General features: G+C 35.0%; 1 protein-coding gene and 1 long non-coding RNA gene across 2 annotated transcripts in view; both read right to left on the bottom strand.

The window, feature by feature from the left end:
- The window catches only part of LOC115441432, a 180,028-nt gene that overhangs the window by 26,857 nt on the left and 129,138 nt on the right, over window positions 1-24,033 (bottom strand). Inside the window, exon 38 of the mRNA XM_037443744.1 lies at window positions 14,638-14,727. Coding sequence (XP_037299641.1) covers window positions 14,638-14,727 — 90 coding nt within the window. The remainder of the gene's footprint in view (window positions 1-14,637; window positions 14,728-24,033) is intronic.
- LOC119190833 lies at window positions 828-1,562 on the bottom strand. Its single transcript, XR_005113190.1, has 3 exons — window positions 1,548-1,562; window positions 1,217-1,373; window positions 828-933 (listed from the first exon to the last, which is right to left on the bottom strand). It is a non-coding gene; the product is annotated as an uncharacterized LOC119190833 (long non-coding RNA).

Here is a 24,033-nt window from a genome sequence, read left to right as displayed (position 1 = left end):
TCGTATCCGTCATAGTTCCTTTCGGAACCATAAACAAACGTTCGAATGAAAATATTGTGTCGGATTAGAGATGTATATCTTCAAAAACCGTAAATTTTTACCTATTATAATATTCTTGTGAAAAAAACATATAAATTGAATGTCTAATTAGGTTTTCTGTAATATAACTATTATTTCATAACTCTAAATATTTATTAGATACAAAATAACAAATATTTTTGCTGATTTTGCAATCTACGGTCTTATTGCATTGTGTTTTAATCTGTGGAATATTATAATTTTTGACAATTGATGGACATTGACAAGTTGACTGGCGAAAATCACAACAAATTGGAATTGAAATTTACAAGTAAAATTTATTTATTGTATTGGTAAGTTTATTAATAAAATGTTATTTATTCGCTTTAAACAAATATCTTTTCAATTGCAAAGGCAGTTATTGTGTAATAACAAGTAAATTCCTTGGTTTGATCTATTAAAGAAATCATTAGTTTTGCCCATCGATATACACAATGGTTTTTACGGTAAAATTTATTGAATCTTTCTGTGAATTTTATTATTTTTCATCCCAGTAGGAATAAGAACCCATATATTTATGTACCATGTGTTAGGATGTTTACAATAAACAATTAACATTTTTCTTATGATTCCACCTAACAGTTTCAAGGAGAGTACGACGACGAGTGCGCCCAGCGACACAGGCGGACCTCTAATCGGGTCCTTCGCATTGACTGAACTGAAAAAAAAAGAAGTACTGGAGGGGATTCTGAGAGAGTTAAAAGAAATGAATAAAAATTAAAAAAACGAATACAAAAATGATTGTAATAATGTTTTATTTTCCGATAACATATATTTGGTAGTTAATCTTCCATGCGTCATGCAGTGTTGGTTATGGCAGCTCTAGCGAGTTAGTAGTTGTTTAATTATTTGATTCTGAAACAAGAAAACATATTATGTTTAAAGTCTAATAAATTCAAAGTCATAGGCACTTTCTACAAAGGATGGCATAAAATTCATAAGTTTTCTAAGGGTTATATGGGTGCAGTCAATGCACCCACATATGCCTGGAATTACATATTTATGAAAAAATGAGAAATTATTAATGGCTTGTTTAACCTAAGTAAATAGAGGTTTAAATTTATTTTAAATTAAAGGCTAATGCTATGTGGATGACACTTAGGTACTTTCTAAGAATGATTAATATCTATTAACTCACTGTTCTTTAATAAGAGTCCTTTCTTGTCGGTTTTGTGGAAATTTTATAAATTTAGTCAATATATGAGGCTGACTCAGACACTTGCCTGAGGCACTCAGAGACTGTTTGCTGGGCCATGGACCCATCTATACTTAGTTCCACAGCTCCCTAACAACTCCTGGAATAAAAATGTAGCACAGTCAAAATATGAAATTGACAAATATTATATACATTTTAGTACAATGCATCAAAAAACAAAAACAAGATCATTTAGACGTTAAGAATACTACATATACTAATACCAGCTAGGTTCTTGAGAAAGGTAGAAAGTAATATTTCTTCTGTAGCTTACCTTAGTGGTAGTATCAATTCCCCGTATATGTTCTTTGGAGGAATTAGTGGAACTATATCCTCGCAGATGGTTACAAAAAGGGGTGGCAAAGTCCTATAAGTTCTTACAAATTCCATGTTACGAAGGTTTTACGCAGTTAGAGACGCTTCCAACTTCGCCCAGCACTTTCCTATCGCAACAATTCATCACACAGGAGTTATTGAGCAATTTTAAAACCTCTGAAGTACCAAACGAAAATCAAACGAAAGGATTAGAGCTTTCGTAAAATTGACGCTAAGATCCGAACGCAGAAACGAAGTATTTTATGTCAAATGTGTTTTCATAGTGCGGTCGACGAAAGTAAAAATGTCATAAGTATCAAAATCCGATTACGGATCCGTCGTCGAATCCGTCTTCGGATCCGTAACACTTCGTAGTAAGAAAATGTACGATCCGTCATCCGAAACAACGGATTTCGTTTTTGGGAGTAGACTCTCTGTAGTTACACTGACTACAATGTCTATCAGTAGGCTGATATTAATATTGCCGAAATAGGTATGTATCTTCTGATTTTTTTTATTAGTGATATTGTTAAAAAGCGATATCACTATTAGTCTTTTATATACATTAAATTTGACAAAGTGTGACTTAGGTATTTAAGAGGTTGAAAAATATCTATAATACTTACAAAATGATATCACCTTCGATCATATTTTTGATCGAAGGTTATCAAATAATTGGTTTCAAGGCTATTTACTTCAACAAACTATTTTTAAAAATATCGTTTTTTCATTTACTACACCTTTTATATTATGTTATGGAACATAATATTATCTACGTAACTGAATGAATGAATTCTTCGTAGCCAACTTTCGGCCACAACGGCCAATCTCAAATGAGATTAGCCAGGTCTGCAGGAGATATTATAGTGCATAAGTGTGTGCGCAATACACAGCTGTATTTTCTGTTCACTCACTCTCATACTCTCATGGTGAGACGGCAATCCGACATAACCGGAAAGAGATTAGGCGCAGGACCAACGGCTTTACGTGCGTTCCGTAACACGGGGTTTACTTCTTAACTCCGAGTTGCATCTAGGTAATTTTTGGTATGGGAAAACCTAGTCATTGTAATTTTGGCCCGACCTGGGATTCGAACCCAGGAGCTCAGCGCGGTAGTCGTAATCACCACCGAGATAGTCATACAAAAAATATTTTAGTAATCTATACTTATAATAAATCTGTAGAGAGGTCAATTCTGTACATGACATATATTACCAAAATAACTATCAGGGGGTGATTAGGGATCGATACTGATGCCAAAAATGCAATTAGTAAAATTTTTGTCTGTCTGTCTGTCTGTATAACCGTTATAGAAACGAAAACTACTCGACGGATTTTAACGAAACTTGGTACAATTATTTTTCATACTCCTGAGCTGGTTATAGTATACTTTTCATCACGCTACAATTAATAGGAGTAGAGCAGTGAAGGGAAATGTTGGGAAAACGGGAGAAGTTACTCAATTTTTTAAACTTCCGTCGCGTGTGCAACCTTAATGGTTAAAGCTACACAGAAATCATGTATGACGGAAATGTTCTCCCTAAAACTATATAAAAAATATCCCACGACAGCATATGTCTATCTTTTATGGTTGACTCACAATAACACGCGTAACTCCCGATACATCATACATTAAAAAAACATCCCGACAAATTGAGCACCTCCTCCATTTTTGAAGTCCGAAATCCACGCGGGCGAAGCTGCGGGCGGAAGCTAGTACATAATAATATACGTAAAGTGTTAAGGTCAAATAGAAAAGTTCTTTTTGTGTTGGAAAGCCCATTGTTCGTGGAGTGCTATAGGCTATATATTATCATGCTATACCCAATAGAAGCGGAGCAGTAATGGCTAATCTCAGGAAGTACTGGTTCAAACTGAAAAAATATTTTTGTGTTAGATAGCCTTTTGTTTTTGGAGTGCTATAAGGTATATATCATCACGCTATACCCAATAAGAGCAGAACAGTAATGGCTAATCTTAGGAACTACCGGTTCAAATTGAAAAAATATTTTTTGTTGGATAGCCCTTTGTTTGTGGAGTGCTTTAGGCTATATATCATCACGCTATACCTAATAGGAGCGGACTAGTAATGGCTCATCTCATGAACTCCCGGTTCAAACTGAAAAAAATCTTTTTGTGTTGGATAGCCCTTTGTTCTTGGAGTGCTATAAGCTATATATTACCACGCTATACCCAATAGGAGCGGAGCAGTAATGGCAAATCTCAGGAACTACCGGTTCGAACTAAAAAATCTTTTTGTGTTGAATAGACCTTTGTTTGTGGAGTGCTATAGGCTATATATGATCACGCTATGACCGGTAGGAGCGGAGCAGTAATGGCTAATCTCAGGAACTATCGGTTCGAACTAAAAATTTATTTTTGTGTTGGATAGCCCTTTGTTCCTGGAGTGTTATAGGCTATATACCATCACGCTATGATCAATAAGAGCGGAGCAGTAATGAAACATGTTGCAAAAACGGGGAAAATTTATTAGTTTTGAGAGCTTCCGTTGCGTGCGCTGCGTAAACGGTTAAAGTTATGCAACAATAACGTATGACGGGATTATTCCTCATAAAAAGTTCTACAAAAACATATTATAAAACAAAGTCCCCCGCTGCATCTGTCTGTCTGAACGTGTTAAACTAAAAACTTAGGCTCTTTAAGATCAAATTTGGTATGGAGACAGTTTGAGACCCTGTGAAGAACATAGGCTCCCGGGAAAATATATAGCGTGACTTTTATAACGGAGAACTTTATAACGCGGGCGGAGCCGCGGGCAAAAGCTAGTTTATAATATTAGTACGTGATAACCTGAAAAAATTGTTAGGAATTACACGAAGAGACAGCTAGAATTAAAAGGAAAAAATGGGTTTAAAGAATTTTATTCTCAAAAAAGACTACAAGTCGCTTACATGAGAATGCTTGCTAATTACTTAGGAGTAGATACAATATTGATCGGTATTCGCACAAAGATGCTCTTCCAACACAATCATCGTATTATTGGTATTGAAAACATCAGTATTTGTCTATAACATATTGAGCAAGTTTTACTTTGAATGTGTTGAAATAGTTTTCATTTTTATACTTGACGGTATTTTGTTATAAGTTTGTGCACCTTCATAAGTAAACATGTTTTTTCCATAATTTGTTCCTGTTTGGGTAGAACTAAAAAACTTGCGCGGCGCGAACTTCGTTGGGATATTTGCTTTAGGCTTGTAAAGGATAGGTTAGTATGGAGAGCGTCGCTTAATATTTTTCTAACAAGAATACAAGTATTGTAAATATATAATTGTTTTATGTTCATTAATTTTGTTTCGCTGTAGATTTTGGCAGTGGGTGTTAAATAGTAGTACCGAACGTGGCGCTAGTGTCACAAATAACATCGAGCCCGCGTAATTTTAATCCGGATAAATATTTAAAGGCTAGTAAAACTATAGAAAAACGCTTTATTATAAAAAGTATAGCTTAACTAATAAGTGAAAGTGTTATCTGCGAAATATTCACAAGATAAGTGTCCTTAAAATCAGTTTTTAAATTCAGTGTTTTGAATGTTTCAAATGAACCTAGTGCTACTTATTTTGGACATAAAATAGAAATAACAAACAAACAAAAGTTTTATTGTGTTATTATAAGTGTATTTCTATCAAAACAATCAGTGTAACAAACAATTGTCTCAATCTGTGATAATGTTATAATTATGATCGTTACATTTTGGCGTCACATTTAAAAAGAAATACACCTTTAACGGTTTATTTATAAACAATAACCGATACAAAGCAGGAACCCCAACTTGGACAATATTAATAGTTGGACTCTTGGCCTCGCGGCTTGTACGATATAATTAGTTAACGCTGTGATCCTAGACCCGTGTTCAAATCCATGAGTGGACTACTAAAAAGTTTTTGAATGTTTTAAAATTCTTACTACTTATATTACCAAAGAAATAATACGAAAACTGAGTCTACAGACATCATTAACAATGGTTGACCAATGACTCAGAACTATAATATTATGCATAGAATAAGCATTTAAATGTAATGCCATCTAGCGTGCATTGAACTATAAACACAATTAATTACACTGCCACCTTGCGCTTAGAAAGTGAACTAATATCAGCTGGTCTTCACAACTTCCAATAAGAATTCTACGCCCTAGAGGTTTACTAATAAATAAACTACACAAAATGAATTTTATTGAAAATATAACGTTCCGACGAAACCGAGTTCGAACATATTCTGACCCATCGGCTGACAACAGTGATATAATTTCACAAACACTAGAATGCACCACTAATAGTCTGCCAGATATTTCAGAAGACGAAGACGGCGAACAAGTGCAAAAATTAAAAGAAGAAATTCACAAGCTTCATTCGCAACTAAATAGTGCGCATAAGGAGATAGAATCATTAAGCCTAGAAAATAGTAAATTTAAAAAGTTAAATGAAGATTTGGTTAAGGAAAATCAGCTATACAAAAAAGTCGCAACTAATACCCCAATTAAAACTAAAGCGAATCAAACATCACCAAAAACAAAACCGCAAAAAAATATCGAAACAAAACAGACACAAACTGATAATCTACAAATTGCAAGAAGTGATATAACAGATAAAGAAGAACAAAAAAATACAAAAATGATAGAAAAATCAAGTATAGGAAATAGAAATAACAGTAAAAAAGTAACACCTCAACAAAATATTAATATGAGAAGAAAAATATGTATTCTTAGCACAGATAAAATCAACAACATCCTTACTACTACACATAATGTGTTACTAAACGAGAAAGATGAAATATGTCACTACCTAACACCGAGAGTGGGAATAAAACAACTTCTTAATGGAATTGACTCAAAGTTAACTGATTTTACCATCGACGACTACTGTATAATATTAATAGGACAGGAGGACTTTAAAATAACGAAGGACTACCACAATATTATTATCTACATTCGAGATGTTCTTAAACAAATCAAGCATACAAACATAATCTTATGCTTACCTACTTTTATGTACAAAACGAATAATAGCCTTTATAATTGTAGAGTTGAAACATTTAACAATTTACTATATTCTGATATACTAGCATATGAACACGCCTATTATCTAGATTCTAATCGAAACCTAAAATGGGACTTCCATATGTTCAATAAATATTCAGGCTCCATAAATAATAATGCATTGAGGACAATTTTCGAAGACATTAAGGTATTAATTAATGATATAAACCTTTCAAATATGGACTATCCAAATAAATGTAGTGAAAACTCAGTAAATTTTATGACCGATGACATTAAAAATAGCCCTTGCAATGATAATATGACAAATTTTTTTCGTGACTAAATATCTACACATGATGCATCAAAACATTGCCGGATTACTAACTAAATCCGACGCAATAACAGTATGTTTAGAGGAGTTAGCAGAGAAAGGATTGTGTGTTGATGTGTTATGCATTTCAGAACATTTTATTATGGAAGGTTATGACAAATATTTGGTTATACCTAATTACCATCTTGCGGCATGTTACACTAGAAAGGAAAGCAAAAGAGGCGGAACGTGTATACTTGTAAGAAATGGTCACCAGTATAAAGAATTGAAACAAATTACTAAAATGTCCGAAACTGGTATTTTTGAGTGTTGTGCTATTGAATTAATAACCTATAAAATTGCTATTGTCTGTATTTACAGAGTTCCAAAAAACAAAAATTTTAACATTTGCATGGAAAAGCTAGATGTAATCTTACAAGTACTCAACACTAAATCTCTAAATAATATTGTCATAGCGGGTGATTTTAACATAGATATTTTAAAAAGAACCTCTCAAGCGATGGATTTTAAATGTCTTCTCTTGAATCACAACTTAAAATTATCTATTAACCAACCGACAAGATTAAATAGTCTGACATGTATAGATAATATTGCACATAACTTTAAAAGATTCTGTAGGACGCAGGTTATTGAGTTTGCACTGTCGGATCACACGGCGCAATTAATAAAGTTACCTGTTAAAAAATCTTGTATTATAAAAAACTGGCGTAGGAAAAGGCGGAATTACAGCAATGAATATGTTATGAAATTTAAAAGTTGTCTACATAGTTTATCATTTTCCGAAATGTATGAAACCACTGATCCAAACACAGCCTATAATGCTTTTATAGAAACATTTTTACTTTTCTACGAATTATGCTTTCCTTATAAAACTTTAACCATAAAGACAACAAAAAAAACAAAGTGGGCATCACGTGGTATCAAATTATGTAGTAAAAAGAAAAGACAATTACTGTGTGAATATAGACGAAAACCGAACAGAACAAATAAAATAAAATTTACTAAGTACTCTAAACTATTTAAGAAAATTATTCAATTAACACAATATGCTCAAAACAATTATGAAATAAAAACATCACACAATAAACCTAAAACAAGCTGGAAAATAATAAATAGCTCAAAAGTAATGTTCCTCGAAACTTAATCTCAAAAATAAAATTACCTAATGATTCTGTATTAACAGATCCACAAAAAATAGCAAATGCTTTTAACAATTACTTTATTGAAAAAGTTATCCCGATACCAAACTCAGGATATAAGGTGACCTCGCAAATCACAAATAATATAAAATCATTTTTCATGCCTCCATGTCTACCACAGGATATTTTTAAAATAATTAATACATTAAAAAATACTAACAGCACGGGATATGACGGAATAGCAACAAAAATTATGAAATCTGTCTCTGCAGAAATATGTTCTCATTTAAGTTATCTTATAAACCTAACTATAAGTTCAGGTATTTTTCCCGATGCGTTAAAAAAATCCATAGTAATACCCCTGTTCAAAAAAGAAAATAAAGAAGCCATGGAATATTACAGACCTATATCGCTTATAAGTATAATTTCAAAAATCTATGAAAAATATATCTACAAAGAATTAGTTCAGTACCTGGAAAAAAATAGTATACTAGTTAATGAACAAAAAGGGTTTAGAGAAAAACGAACAATAAACATGGCAATTTATGACTTTCTGCATAGAGTTATGATCAATATTGATAAGACCAATCCAGTGTGCACATTGTTCTGTGACATGACTCAGGCGTTTGATTATGTCAGACATGATATTCTGTTAGATAAATTGGAGGCATACGGTTTTAGAGGTAACGTTTTAAAGTTAATACAGTCTTACTTAGAAAATAGAAAACAAACAACAGAAATATCTTCAATCAATACAAAAACTAAATATGAAGAGATATTTCATTCACATGAAAGAGAAGTTAAATATGGTGTACCGCAGGGCAGTGTGTTAGGTCCCCTATTATTTATACTGTACGTAAACGACTTACTAAAATCAATTACACAACCTGTAACACTATTTGCCGACGACAGCACAATAACTATTCAATGCAATGCTAGAGATAAATACAATAATGATATTAATAATTCCCTTATATCAACTATTAATTGGTTAGATAATAATAATTTAAAAATAAATCTAAATAAAACGAATGTGATGCATTTCAGTCAACGGTTATCTAAAATGACTAATCTTAAAGTCCAATATAATGATAAAATAATTGAAGAAGTCTATACTGCTAAATTCCTCGGGATAACAATTGATAATAAACTAAATTGGAAAGAACATATTGATGTACTTAGTAAAAAAATAAGTAACTCTACATATGCCCTTTATAAGTTAGTTCCGATGATTAACATCGAGGCATTGCTCACTGCGTATCATGGTCTAGTATCATCACATCTAAGATATGGAGTTATTTTCTGGGGCAACTTGACTAATAAGGAAAGAGTATTCAAAGCCCAAAAGCGGTGCATTAGGACCATGTTTGAACTTGAATCAAGTGACAGTTGTAAACCATACTTTATAAAATATAAAATACTGACTTTGTTATGTCTGTATATTCTGGAAATTGCCATGTTTGTTAAAAATAATCAGCAATTATTTCCACGCTTATCTGACAAAGTTATACATAACAGGCGTGATAACTCTACTCTCAGTCTGTGTAGTTCGAAAACAACATTAATGCGAAAAGTGTTTTCTGCATGGCCCCTATAATTTTCAATAAACTACCGAAATGTTGGAAGGACCAGAATGCCCATGTATTAAAAAGAAAATTAAAACTACATCTTGAAGAGAAAGCATACTACAGTATATCCGAATTTTTAATGGATAAAATTTAATGTATCTTTGGCAATACTGTATAGAACTGGATTTATTCTTATTTATATTATTTTAATGTATAAATACAATTAATATTACTTGACATTTTTCTAATTTTATATAATTCTAGTGTGTTTGACATGTAGGTAACTATATATTAAAACAAACTTATATTGAATTGTAATTAAAGATTATCAAAAAACAAAAAAAATTGTACGCCATAAAGGCCAAACATGACAGATCATTTTATATATAAGTATAATACTGAACAACTTGCATGCTTTGTGTGTATACTCATGTTTAACAAATAAAGAATCTTGAATCTAGAATCTTGAATCTTGAAGTAGTTTTATAATTTTATTTTGGACAATCTGAAGATTAGCTAGTTTTGTTTTTGCCGCGTTGCCCCAAATTTCAATTAAATACAGTAGATGTGGTTTTACAAGAGAATTGTATATTGTATAGCGCAATTTATGTGGAACACACCGAACAATGTGCCGAAGTGATCCCATAAGAGATAAAAGTTTGGATCTGATGTGTTCGATATGTGCGTTCCACGTCAATCCACTATCACTTCGTAGACATAAGTATTTCTCGTTAGTTTTTTCCTGCAGGGGAGATTATTTAGTTCTAATTGGTCGTGTGGTGTAATATTTTTATTTTTAGCGTTAAAAATGACATAGCACGTTTTCGATGAATTTATTGTTAAAAGGTTATACCGAAACCAAGAGAATAGCTTGTTTAAATCTTCTTGGGCTTTGCACATTAAGTCCTGAATATTTGATCCGAAGTAAAATAAGGACGTGTCGTCTGCTAACGGAGCTAATAAGCATCCTTGTGGTAGTCCGCATTTTAAAAGTAGTTTTTGACTTTTCGTTTTGCCTAGTTTTTTACTTGGAATCTGTTGGCTAGGTATGATTGCAATATGTCCAGTGCAGAGCCTTTGATGCCGATGCTTTGCAGATTTTTGATTAGTAACGTATGACTGACAGTATCAAAGGCCTTCTCCAAGTCAATAAACACGCCAAGAGCAAAAAGTTTGTTGTCTATGCTCGATTTGATTTTAGTTACTAGATCAACCGTGGCTGTTAGAGTACTACTTCTAGGTCGAAAACCGTATTGACGTTCAAAGATGAAGTTGATAGAATACAGTTGGTTTGCTAGGCGTTTGTATATAATGCGTTCGAACACGTTGGAAATGCATGGCAGAACCGAGATTGGTCTGTAGTTCCCGGGATCCGTTTTAGGCCCTGATTTATGAATAGGCGTTACTTTTGCTATTTTTAATGAGTCTGGAAAGACTCCTGTCACTATCAATTTGTTAAAGCATTTTGCAATATTGGTAGCAATTAGGTGCTTTATACTTTTAATAGGTTTGGTACTGATTCCGTCTAAGCCCGCGCTGGATTGTTGGTCAAGATTATTTATTATATCTATAATCTCCACGTCGCTACATGGATTAAAGGTTGTTAGTTCAGTGGAATACGTGGCAAGGGGGAGGGCTGAGGTAGGATTTTCATGGTAGTGTTTTGGGATTTCGCTAGCCAAGGAGGAGCCTATAATAGAGAAGTATCGGTTGAATTCTTCACAGATATCCATTGTGTCAGTTACTTCTTTGTTATCAATTATTAGTTTCGTGGGAATATGGTTTTGGTTAACTTTGTTCCTTGCTAGGTTATTGACTAGGTTCCACATCTTTTTTGGTTTATTGGTACATTGAGTAAATTCCTTGAGGTAGTAGTTGTTTTTGTGTCTTGAATTAATTGCCTAACATAGTCTTTAGTGGTTATAAAGTCTTTTCGTATCAGTTCATTGTCAGGTTGTAATTTGAGTTCTGCCCATAGGTGATTTCTTCGGTTGATTCCATGAATTATGTCTTTATTTATCCAAAAATAGAGGCTCCATAGAGAAAATCTAACTGAAGAGATGTTTGTTCTTTCACCCACTAATTTAATTTAAACAATCAGGTCTAGACGGACACAATTCGCCTCTCAATAGAGATTATTTGAGTGTAAATTTTGATCTTCATATAAATATAGTGTAACCTTCGAGTGTGTTATAAACTTACTAAGTGTCCCGACAGACGTAGTCTTGTCAACTATGAATATTGAATTCGAATAGGTATAAATAATAAAATTTACTAACAAAAAACTTACCTTCTTAATCATAAACGTTATTTATATAAGGACGGAGGATTGCTGTGGTAACAAGTCACAATAACGGGGTTAGTGTTTATTATTGTAATGTTCTATGATACCCAACTGATCCATCTATAAACAATATTTGCAGCGTGCATTCCGTCAATAGCTGACATTTATGTCGAACAACTGGCAGTCATGTAATATTAATGTTGTATTCTTACAATTTCTATTATTCTGCTCAATTTCCTTAATTTATACTTTCATAATAACCTTCTCCTGACATTAATAAACACAGCAAAAAGAAATTAGCGCAATAGGGGACCGGACTCATTTTTGTTTTTTATTATTATCAAATATTTACGTTATATAAATTATAACACAGAAAGAATTATTTAAACCCGGTAAAAAATTAAAAGTTATAAGTCTTTTAATTTCGGTAGAAGGGGTAAGCGACAAGAAACAGAAACGAGGCGCAATACCCACGTGTGACGTCATCGGGCATTACGACGCGTGCGAAAGAAAAAGATAAAGCGATATCCCCACTTCGGCACATAGTAATATTTGAAATATGAATTACTGGCTCATTTTTTAACCAATTTTATTGCAGTTTTCGCAGGAGGGTTTCTTTTTCGTATTATTAACCATTACATATAGAATAATGTACAAAATCAAACACAGGACGGTCCCCTATTGTTACATCCGTTCACGCGTGATGCAACGACTAAGGGATATATACATTTGACACGGCAATTTACCTTTTCATATTCCGATTATTTATTTATTTTATTTGGACAACCAACAAAACGTACACCATAGATATTTATTTGTTACATGTCTATATGTATCAATCTATATTTTCCAAACATCGATGATAAATTGATAATCGTAATTTCTATAACATCACAAGTATTACCAAATGCAAAGGAAATTAGGCCACAGTCAATTCGGAAATTTAGAGGTGCCTTGGGCTTTGAACCTGCGGACCTTCCAATCTGCAGCCCGTACCTTTCCTCACAAGGTTATTGTCTACTCCATGATGTTGGTGTTGAATCTCTTATGACTTTTACTGTTAATGTTACTTTTAAATTTAAGGAGCCCTGTTATAATTGGTGGTTATAATCATAATGTGCCTATCAAATCGATGGGATGGCGTGTTATCGATATGAACTACCGTATATGGCGTGAGTAGCATCTGTCTCTTTGAATTGGTTTCCGTAAACGAGGGTAGTATAAGAATTTCGCGTTGCATATTAAACACCCTACTTGATTTACCGACTAGGACAGTTTTGCCTTTGTTAATACCCTAAATTATGATCCGCAATAATTCGTGTCTTTTTTTAAATGAAATGGTATTGGTAAGTCCTATATAATTTTTTTTGTCTTGATCTTCATATATCTACTATGTTTATGTCTTTTATCCGAAAACAATAAATAACACAAATGGAATCGCATAAACTAACGTATAAAGTATAGTTATGTAAGGAAGAAAGATTTTGAATATACGGCGTCAGAGGCGGATGATAATTTTCAAAACTGATCTGATTATGAAATTCCTTCAATAAAGCGCTGTGTATACGTCTTCAACAAAATTGACTAAAGACAAATATATTGATAGAGGTCCGTCCATAACCTAACTCACTAAGTACATGTGCAAACTACATATGATGTGAATTAAATGTCGAATGTTCGAATATATAAAGTTTAAACTAAATGTTATCAAAGTTGACTTATCTCAAATATAAACGATCTAAGTCCAGTCCAAACAGTCTGCGATTATTTGTGAATAACAATTTCACAAAAATCGCATAAAATGGTAACTGCATTATACAGAGCGCTGGCCTTATTGTATCTCTTTTTTAACACGTATATGTTTTTAGCATTGTTTTCGTCTGCACAACGCCTAATACGAATATTATCAGAGGGATATTATTCAGGGAGGTCTTTCAATATAAATTCACCTGAAAGCGTATTTTCGGAGTAATCGGTTTCGGTCATTAATAAACACGTAGCGGTCACAGCGGCGGTTACCTTAGGACACCGATCACATGACAAGCTGTAGTAGCGCGTTTATAACTACAGGAATGTTGCAGGCCTAACGCACGCTAACCGCGCGTTCAGATTTGGACACTGAACGGAGCTTAACTGATAAGTTATATCGACACATAACAGAGAAATATTAAATAAATAAATTACTCTGAGAGGGTTGACACGATAATTTACTTTGCTAATTAATGCTTTGGTAACTGGTTTATTTGTAGATTAATATACAATGTTATTAATATATATTGGTGAGTAGAATACTTGGTTGTAATTTTCTTTTGCTGCGAAGTTTTGAACAGTCATCAGAGGCGAATTGTGTGAAGACTTACGAGCGATATCCTATAAGATATAGAGGATGGATCGCGCTTAATTTCAGTTTGGCTATTTTAGAACAATCGTACTGTTGTTAAAGATAATTTCCCTTCGAATTTGAATTCGGAACAATTGCGTCTACGACGTAGCGAGTGTCTACGTGCTACGCAAAACTCTTTACTATTATTGTGTATAGTGATAATTATAAAAACTGTGTAGAGGCCATTAGAACACGCAATATATTTCAAGCTTTTAATAATATTGCTACGGGAAAAAATATCGTAAAGGAATCTGATAAACATTAGATATAGAAAGTATCCGAAGAAATAATAAATATAGTGGAAATAGATAAAGAAAGAAAGTCTTAAAGATTAAAACGTATCACTCACCAATGCTGTCCAGGAAGAGTTATATGTCTATATAAACGCTCGTTTCGGTAATTATTACCCGCAGTGCCAGCCGCTTCGAAATGAGACAACCTGTGAAAATCGGGCAATTACTCGCTATTCACAGATTATTATAGGCTGTTGATCAATTTTTTACTAGAAAAATCTATTTTGCTTGTAGTAGGATATATTTTAAGTCCGCCCGTATTGCGATTAATGTACACAAGGTGTTAAAACCCGCCATAGTGGCCCACGTAAGTGTCGTGTTCCGGGATCAGCCTGTGTTTCAGGTTCCAACAGGCCGGCATAATTGTATCGACTGTCGAGGGTTATTCTTTTGTACCCACTACATATACCATCAGATGCAGTAGGGTAACTTTGCCGTGCTTGTATCAAAATACATATATATCAGTAAGGTGTATGCAAGTGCAAGTAATGCACATGTTGTACTGCTTTTCGCTTTATGTGTTCCGTCCCATGAGATAGGCAGTGAGCCTGTCGCCGTATCGAGCACAAATTTCAGACTCTTCATACTGGGCAGTATACATCGGTTTACTCGTGGATGTCACACTATATCTCAGCGACAGAGTCATTCTATACAACTACCCAGTGAATGCCAAGAAATATACAATGCTGGTACATAACTAATGAAACCCTGGCATAAGATCTACCTAAATAATAAGACTTAAAGTTTGCATATTCTAACCTAATACCTACCAAAATCCTCTGCTCGTTATTAGGGTTGTCACAAAACAATATAACAAAACGTGTCGCAAAGTGGATATTTATTTTAAGGGCTGTTCAAACTGTTTTATTTATTAGTATTAGTTAGTTAGGTGTCCATGAAGTAAAAACGAATGACGTTTAAAATGCAATAGTTTCGTTTTAACCTTCCATATGCATTCTATTCGTGTGCCAAACTTTTTATTGCACAATTTACGTTAGTTGAATTTAGAATGTACGAAGTTCAAGCTTTTATCACGTTTAGTTGGGTGTTTATTCTGGAATTGAGATTTACGGGAATTTGTCATAAAAAAAAGATAAGATTTTAGTTTTCTGATTTGGGAAGCGAAATTTGGGGCTGGTGATGGAGCGATTACGAATCTTCTATTTAAAGACATTATTCAGTATAAAGCAAATATTATCTTCAGGCCGATATTACCTTTCCCAAATATAATTAAATAAAATATTTATGTATTTCTACTAACTTAAAATACTTTTAAACCTAAGATCACCAGTATACCACGTTCCACGTCTAAATAACACAAAAAAGGCTTAAAACAAATTCACCAGTATCTCTAATGTATTAGAGAGCTATTTTATGTAAATCTGAGTTTAAATTTCGAGAATTTTAAAAAATATGTCAATCTCACCTCGTCTTGAACCGACCCCTGGCTAAAATGGGTCGAAAGTTGCGGCAAGTGAGAGCTTTAAGCTCGTGACGCATTGTGCTTTTATAAGCTTTACGATCTCATTAAATTTAAAGTTTTAATCTAATGGATATATCTGAAACATAATCATTTAATGATTGCAATTGTTAAGGTAGTAAATTACGTAGCGAACGTATTGAAAAAGAAACATTGTGGCTCATTTTACTGTCAATATTGCACTCAAATAGGCTATCATATTTATAGCAATCATTCATCATCGACTCATTGCAGTACATTGCTAGACATAGGCTTCTCCCAAGGTACGCCACAGAAATTTAAATCATTATAAATTATCTTTTTTATTTTTAAATTCAAAGACCATTATGCATTAAAAATTCTCGTGGAAGTATAAAATAAAAAATCATACCGCTTTCGATTCGCTTCAATAGAAAATTAACTTAAAAGAGCTTCGCTGCCAGAGTTCTCGGAAAACTGGTTGACGTTCTATATTCGTAGACGCCGACACTAACCACGATGAGAGACTTCGCGAAAGACAAGCGGCGATGGAAGGGTCCTCGTTTTTATATCCACTTAAGATCTACTGCGTCTTAGCTGCCAATTGGTAATGGATCGACGGAAGCGTTTTATCTCGTTAACTACACGGCATTGTGATGCACTTTAGTGATGTTACTGCACGAAGCCGAAGCTGAATCGATTTGAGATAAAAGCTACATACGTCTGGCAATTCATTAGCTAAATTAGATTGATGGACGTTAACAAAATATAAACTGATACCACTGTTCTCAAACGAGATATTGCTTTATGCGATGGCGACAATAATAGACAAAGAGTAATGCACATTTTAAGTTAATTAATAATGGAACATGTTTGAAGGCTAATTATCTACGAAGGTATTTTCAATACGTATTCTTTTATAATTTTTACGTTCTCAAGTTCCTCGCGTATGAATTTTACCCGAATATCAGTCCTATAAGGCACTGATTTCTATATCATAATCTTTTGTTAGCACAAAGCTAAATTCGGTTATGTTTTACGGACCGTAGGAATTATTCTGATAAACTATATGATGTTTTCTAAAGACAATCTTTTCTCCAAATTTTTCTCCAAATGTTATTACCAATAAGTCGCTGCCTTATTTAAAATGTTCATGTGGATGTCAGCGTCCTTAGATATTAATACAAAAATAATATATTTACAGAATGTATGCTAATATTCGCAGTAAAAATGTGCAAATCATGATAAAAAATATGAAGTATTTTACAGATATGTTGCTATTTCACGGTAGATCGAGTAACCATCACATAAGCGTAAAATTTTTGTATGACAATCTTCCCAATGTCCGCTGTATATAATCTTAAAACTCTTTGTGTTATATAAATTTGATCAGTTTTACTTTTAAAATATGTGATGACAAATTACAATGAACAAACATAACACCATAAAAGCAGAAGCTCTGTGAATAGACGAAATCATTCCTCCATTATCTCGTTATAAAATAATCGGCTAATGAAGCCAATCTATTTATTGTCCAATACGATTTGCGATAATTCGTTCATTAGCATTAAAGCGAAAGCAATAGCCCGTCACTAGGTTATTGTGCGCATAACCGCTGCAAATCACGCCGTTTGCAATACGATTGCTTGTTAAATTTCTATAGCGTGGATTCCGCCTGTTACTACTTTAGACACAATAGCAACTTTATACGCATTGTTAAGAGCGTTTACGTGCCGCGCGTGAAGTCAACTATAGGTAATTCTTCGCAAAATTCACTCACATAGAGACGTTGCGTAGCTGTGTGCGTAGAGTTAGCGCGTCGGCTATCTTTATAGTCAGACCAAACAATTTTGATCTTTTCGCTTTAATTATCTAATTGGAATGTAACTTATGATTTATGAATTTATGATAAATGAGGAATTCTATTATTAAATATATAAGAATTCATCATGAAATAGTTTATATGTATCATTTTGTAATTATAAAAAAAAATAAACATTTTTAACAAATTTTAACGACAATTTTACATATTGTTATTTTCACTTTTTAAATGCAAATGCTTAAAAAATTTAAGCATTTGCATTTAGAAAGTACCCTTTAGTAAAGTAGAGCTCATCATGAAGCCGAAAGATAGGCACCAGAACTCCGTAATCAGACAATAAATCAGGAAAATTACTGTGCTACGATGTTTATAATGGACCACATAATTACTCCATAGATCTGCAGTTTTTAATATTTAGCGTATGGAAAGTTTAAATTAAGTCATTAGAAATTACATATTGGAATTTATATTTTGAGTCAGGTGTATGTAATGAGATGTCATTTTTAGGTGTATAACTAAAAAGTGAGAAATAAAAGACTTCTTTTTTCGGAAGTTGGTTATATTTTTTTGGATAATTTTTTTTTTTAATAGATGCTTCTCAGTGACATCGATCATCAATCGATCGATTGTACATCCATGTATAACAATTTACCAGTTTTATATCCATAGTTTTGCATAATATTTGCGATACACGACGAAGCAAAATAGTTGGTTCTTTACTTTTTTGACCAACAGCAGTCAGCTTTGACTGTAAGTATGGGAATACCGTCTTTTACATCGCCACAGGCAACATCTTTATCAGTTTCTTCCCTAGCGGCCTCTTGCATCCTGTCCTCTGCAGCTAATTTCAATCATTTAGCTAACTCGTCGTAACATTTCATGTAAACATTTTGCGTTAATATTGGTAAATCTATGGAAGCTAACTGTTCGTTTAAATTTGATCTACCAACTTCAGTCATCATAGCTCCATTCACAGTTCCACGATATACGTCCATACTAACAGTATATCTCTTAGCGCTTAAATAGCTTAAATTCCATATTGCACATATTACACTTCATTAAAAATGTTGACTGCAAACAAACATTCTCTTTCAATAGTTGTAAATGTTCGATATTACAACCTGTTGCTCTGTTGTGGTTATTGAGTGTTTTAATTTGATCCAAAAAATATTGAAAATCTTTAATTTTGCGGCTTTTAATAACCTTATTTATTTTGAGTGTAATATCAGGCACGATTACCTAAAAATTAAAAAAAATATATAGAATATACTATTATTGTTATCGAAGTTTACGCGAACACTACATACTTAAGTAAAACTGCATATGGATCTAGACGCGGCGTTTAATTTATACAAGTATAATGACGCCGAAACCTGCACAGGGTTAAACATCAGGATAAAATTATATGTAAAATTGATGTGAGCGTGTAAACCTAAACTAGCCCAAATAGTTAAGAAGATAGGTATACTAACTACTTCTAGTAGTTTTATTAACTAGCTACATAAATTACCAAATCCCTTATTTATAAGGTTCAAAGAGGAGAAAGATATAGGATTCCGTCTCTCGTCACTTGAATTTTCTTAACAGTGCGCATCAGTGAACACAAAAACCTTGTTATTTGAAAGTAAGCGTACCTATGCATCATGCAAAAAAATCAGCCAAGTGCGAGTGGGACTCGCGCACTGGGTATTTGGCGAGTTGTAAACGTTTTGACAACGGGACAGCAAAGTGATTCTATAAGGCTAAGAACTCACGAAGCGGTTTTACTCGCGCCCGCCGTGGTTGAGAAACGGCTGTTTTATTTCCAAACTCATGACGACCGGAGATCTGTGCGATTTGTAACCACCGCGGTTCCGATTATGTCCTGCAAACTTGGCGAGCGATTATCGCAAGGTGAGCGGTTACAAGATGGACAGTTAACGGTCAGTTGAGTTCCAGAACGCCATGGACACATATCAGAAACGATCACGATGGAGGAAAATGGCGTCAGATTTCTGTAACCACCCCTCCCCTACCGACTACTGCAGTCGCCCACCTACTAACCACAGAGCGCGCTGGTGCTACCGTGGCCCGCACGATTCTACTAGTTGGCCGCCAATACAGCGGGTACCGCATACAACCACGCACGCCGCGGGCGTAAAACGAGTTTTGAAATGTGCGTTTAGTCCATTGAAATGTTACAATTTAAGGACCGAATATTGCCTGTCTTGGAGGACGCAATTTTATTTTGGGCCATGTGTGGGGGTCAATAGAAGCTTAACCTCAAGTTTGTGGGGTCGCCACTCTTGTCCCCGGCCGCCATCTTGGAAAAGGGGTGAAAACACTTTTTTCGCGATATCTCGGAAACTAAATGTCTTACAAAAATTTTGTAAAGCCATAATTTGTAGCAAATTGTTTTGCCTGCAAATATGTTTTTTTTCTCCTTTATCCCCAAATGGTAACTCATACCTTTTCTACCTGCATAACATTCGATAAGTTAAATTTGGTAACTTCTATGGCAAAAAAAAGAAAACTTTTATAAACATTTTCTCACATTTTTGCTTATAACTTCTTTAATTTTTTATTTAGGGCAAAAAGTTATATAAACATATTTGTAGGCAAAACAATTTGCTACAAATTATGACTTTACAAAATTTATGTAAGACGCATAGTTTCCGAGATATCGCGAAAAAAGTGTTTTCACCCTTTTTCCATGATGGCGGCCAGGGGACAAGGGGGGCGACCTCACAAACTTGAGATTAAGCTTCTATTGACCCCCCACACATGTTCTAAAAATAAAATTGGGTCCTCTAAAAATACAAAGCTCATGTAACATTTCAATGGGCTAATTGTTTTTAGCTTAAGGTTCCATTTTTTTCTTCGAGTAACTATGCTCAAGTGTTTAATGAGTAAAAAAAAGCAACAACCATAACTACAGACGCATGTTATAACATTAGTACATCAATCTTTTAGCTTTTGCTTTAGCCGAAGTTTCAGCGTTGTTACGTTTCCTTTTCTTACCTAGAAATAGCTTTACTTCCCATTGTGTCTGAAACATAATAATATAATAATAATTTATAGTAACTACTAAAATTATTGTCAATCATTAAAGAAAAAAATATTTTACTTACTAAAGTACTAAGATGTGGCAATCACTGTATACACGTGACTATTTTTTCTACGCACAGCAAAGTCCAACTGGAGTCTCGCCGGTGCGACGAGCAATACGTCCTCTCTCTAGAAAGCCTCAAGGCGGACTAATTTGAAACGATTTGCGCGTTGCGTTTTATATTTTTTTTTTTTTTTTGGATTGACTCTACGTTTGTTAGCCTGGCAGGGCCGGCTTTTACAAACACACCGGACTTTCGGGTGAATGCTTTAGGCACTCGAACCCTTAAATTAAGTGACCATGCTGAGGGCGACCCTCTAAAGGGTCACGGCCTCGGCTCAGGACGGTCACTGAGAGATGATGTTTGGGGACATCAGCGATTAGGGGGTTTACGCGAGGTGCACGGAGCGACCTACACAGTCTACCTAATCGTCTTCGCCGGCGCGCGGGCCGACGGAACTAATCGAAGGGTCGGGAGGACGGGGAACGCGGCGAGGTCCTCGGCGGCGAGGACGGAACTGCGGTCGTGTGGAGTGTAGGAGCTTTAAGTGCTCGTGCTTTCGGCGGATGGCCAGAGTTATATCGTCCTCTGGATCTGTAAGGACAGAACGTGGACGCCTCCATTTCGCGCGGTCGAAAGGAGTGTATATGGACACGGACCTAATGAGCGGGTTCGGATGATTGACCGCCCGATCGAAATAGCGTCTGCTGGACATGTGCATGAAATGCCTGATGGTCGGCATATCGGTGTCCACGTGGAGGTTGCGATTGCGAACGTACCACGGGGCACCGAGTGCACGTCTTAAGAATTGATTTTGTAAAACCTGCATACGCTGAAGACGAGCAGGCGGTATGTGCGCGAACGCGGGCGACGCGTATGTCATTATCGGCCTAATACACGAGGTAAAGATCCGAATTTTGTTGCGGGTGGACAATTTGCTATTTTTGTTTATGAGCCAGTGCAGCTGGCTCATCGCGAGTGCGGCTCGCGCGCGTACCGCATTGACATGTGGGACGAAGGTCAGCTTCTGATCAAGTAGCACGCCTAAATACTTGACCTTCCTAGTCCAAGGAATGGCCTGTCCTGACATGACTATAGAAGCGAGAGGCGCTTGTACTCTGGTATGCCGAGTGAAGACTATAGCCTGACTTTTAGCGGGATTTATGGTGATGCGCCATCTGCGACACCACGCACCGAATAGATCGGCTGCGGATTGCAAAATGTGCACCAACTTGTCGGGGTTTCTATGTGAAGCATAGATTGCTGTATCGTCAGCGAAAAGCGCCAGATGGGCGTCTTCGAAGGATGGAATATCGCTTGTGTAAAGCGAGAATAGAAAAGGAGAGAGAGCGGAGCCTTGCGGGACTCCGGCAGAGATGGTGTGTCGGGAAGATAGAGTTCCCTCCACTCGATATTTGAATCCGCGATTCGACAAAAGTCTCGTATGATGTGCACGAGCTGTGTGGGCACATTGAGAGTGTACAGCTTAAAAAGTAAGCCGTTGTGCCACACTTTGTCGAATGCTTTTTCAACATCGAAAATATCGCGCCGGTAGGACGGTCGTACCTACGCTTAGTGTATACATGCTCCGTGATGCGGAGGACCTGATGCACGCAATTGTGCCTACTTCGGAAACCAAACTGTTCCGGAGGGAGCAGATTGTGGAGATGGGCTACTATTTTAAGACGGTCGAGGACGATCCGTTCATAAAGTTTCCCCTAACGAACTGAGTAAACTAATCGGCCTATAAGAGGTCGGTGAAGATGCGGGTTTTCCCGGCTTGTGGATGCCTATGACTACTGCTTCTTTCCAGGCCTCAGGAAATATGCAGTTCTGAAAGGCTGCGTTGAAGATTGCAGCTAATATTTTGACTAAATGCTCCGGTAGCATTTTTAATAACCTGTTCGGGATTCCGTCAGCCCCGGGGGGCTTTACGTCTTTGAGTGCCTTGATCAGAATGATGACTTCTTCGGTCGTCACCGGAGCGAGGGGATCGAGCGGCGGCGAGTCGACATCCGGGCCGACGGCAACGATTTGATTTATGTTTAACGGACGCGGGGTAGGTACAGGCGGAGGGGTCGCGTTCCTACTTTCGACGTAAGTGTCCACCGCAACGACGATGTCGTTTTCTACGGGCGTATCGGTCAGGTGCGTTTTATAGTGGTATTTAAAATATTTATAGAAAAATAACAGAACTAATTTTGTAGAATTTTTAAATTGTATGTTTTTAAGGAGATGTTCTTCTATTATAGTAATTCAATATTATATTCAATTAAGTAAGATATAGTGATAAAAAAATCATTTAAATGACCAACATTTCTGAAATTTTCGAATTCTTTGAATTTTTATTTCTCATGAATTAAACATAAAAGATATTTTTTCACTACTAACTTTTTCTTCAGGATCTTTTTAGTTAGATAAAATAACATATTGTTATGTTCCTTAGTGGTTTAAGATATTTTGAGCTTCGAAATAGACGTTCGAAGCGCAAATTTGAAAACCTCTGTTCAGTAATCATTAAACAATTTACAAATACTCAATAAATCTAAAAATTTTCTCTACTAACTTTTTAGACAACAAAATTTTCTATAATAATTCATATGTTTTTAAAATAATGTTTTGATGGATATTATCTCCTTCGAAAAGTGCTGTTTTTGAGACATACGGCGCCCGGATGCGTAAACGCTCTTAACCTTTGATGCATGTTCGAAACATTTTGGATTAGTTTGAAAGCTATTTGTCGCGTCATATGAATAAACTGCTCTAAACAACAATAAAAAATGTATGCTTTTTCTCTGTAACATGTACTGTAATTTATAGCTCAACCTTTTTTAGGAAAGAGCAACACCAGAGTGCTTGCCTGTTCTTCTCTGGTGAGAACTGCTTTCTGCTTGTTCATAGCAATAATATTGACGGAATCTAAATATTTAATATTTGACAGGTTCAAATAAATTATTTAATTTAACTTTTGGCGTTTCGTATACTTGTTTTGTTTTTTGACAACGTGGCTGTGTCACTTGTAAATGAATTATTATTTCGATAAAATTATTTTCCAAATATTTTATTGTATTTTATCAGCCCACAAAGTCCCAATGTTGGACAA

Source organism: Manduca sexta, chromosome 27, assembly GCF_014839805.1.
Source record: "Manduca sexta isolate Smith_Timp_Sample1 chromosome 27, JHU_Msex_v1.0, whole genome shotgun sequence".
NCBI lineage: Eukaryota > Metazoa > Arthropoda > Insecta > Lepidoptera > Sphingidae > Manduca > Manduca sexta.
This window is presented reverse-complemented; position numbering and strand designations above follow the sequence as displayed.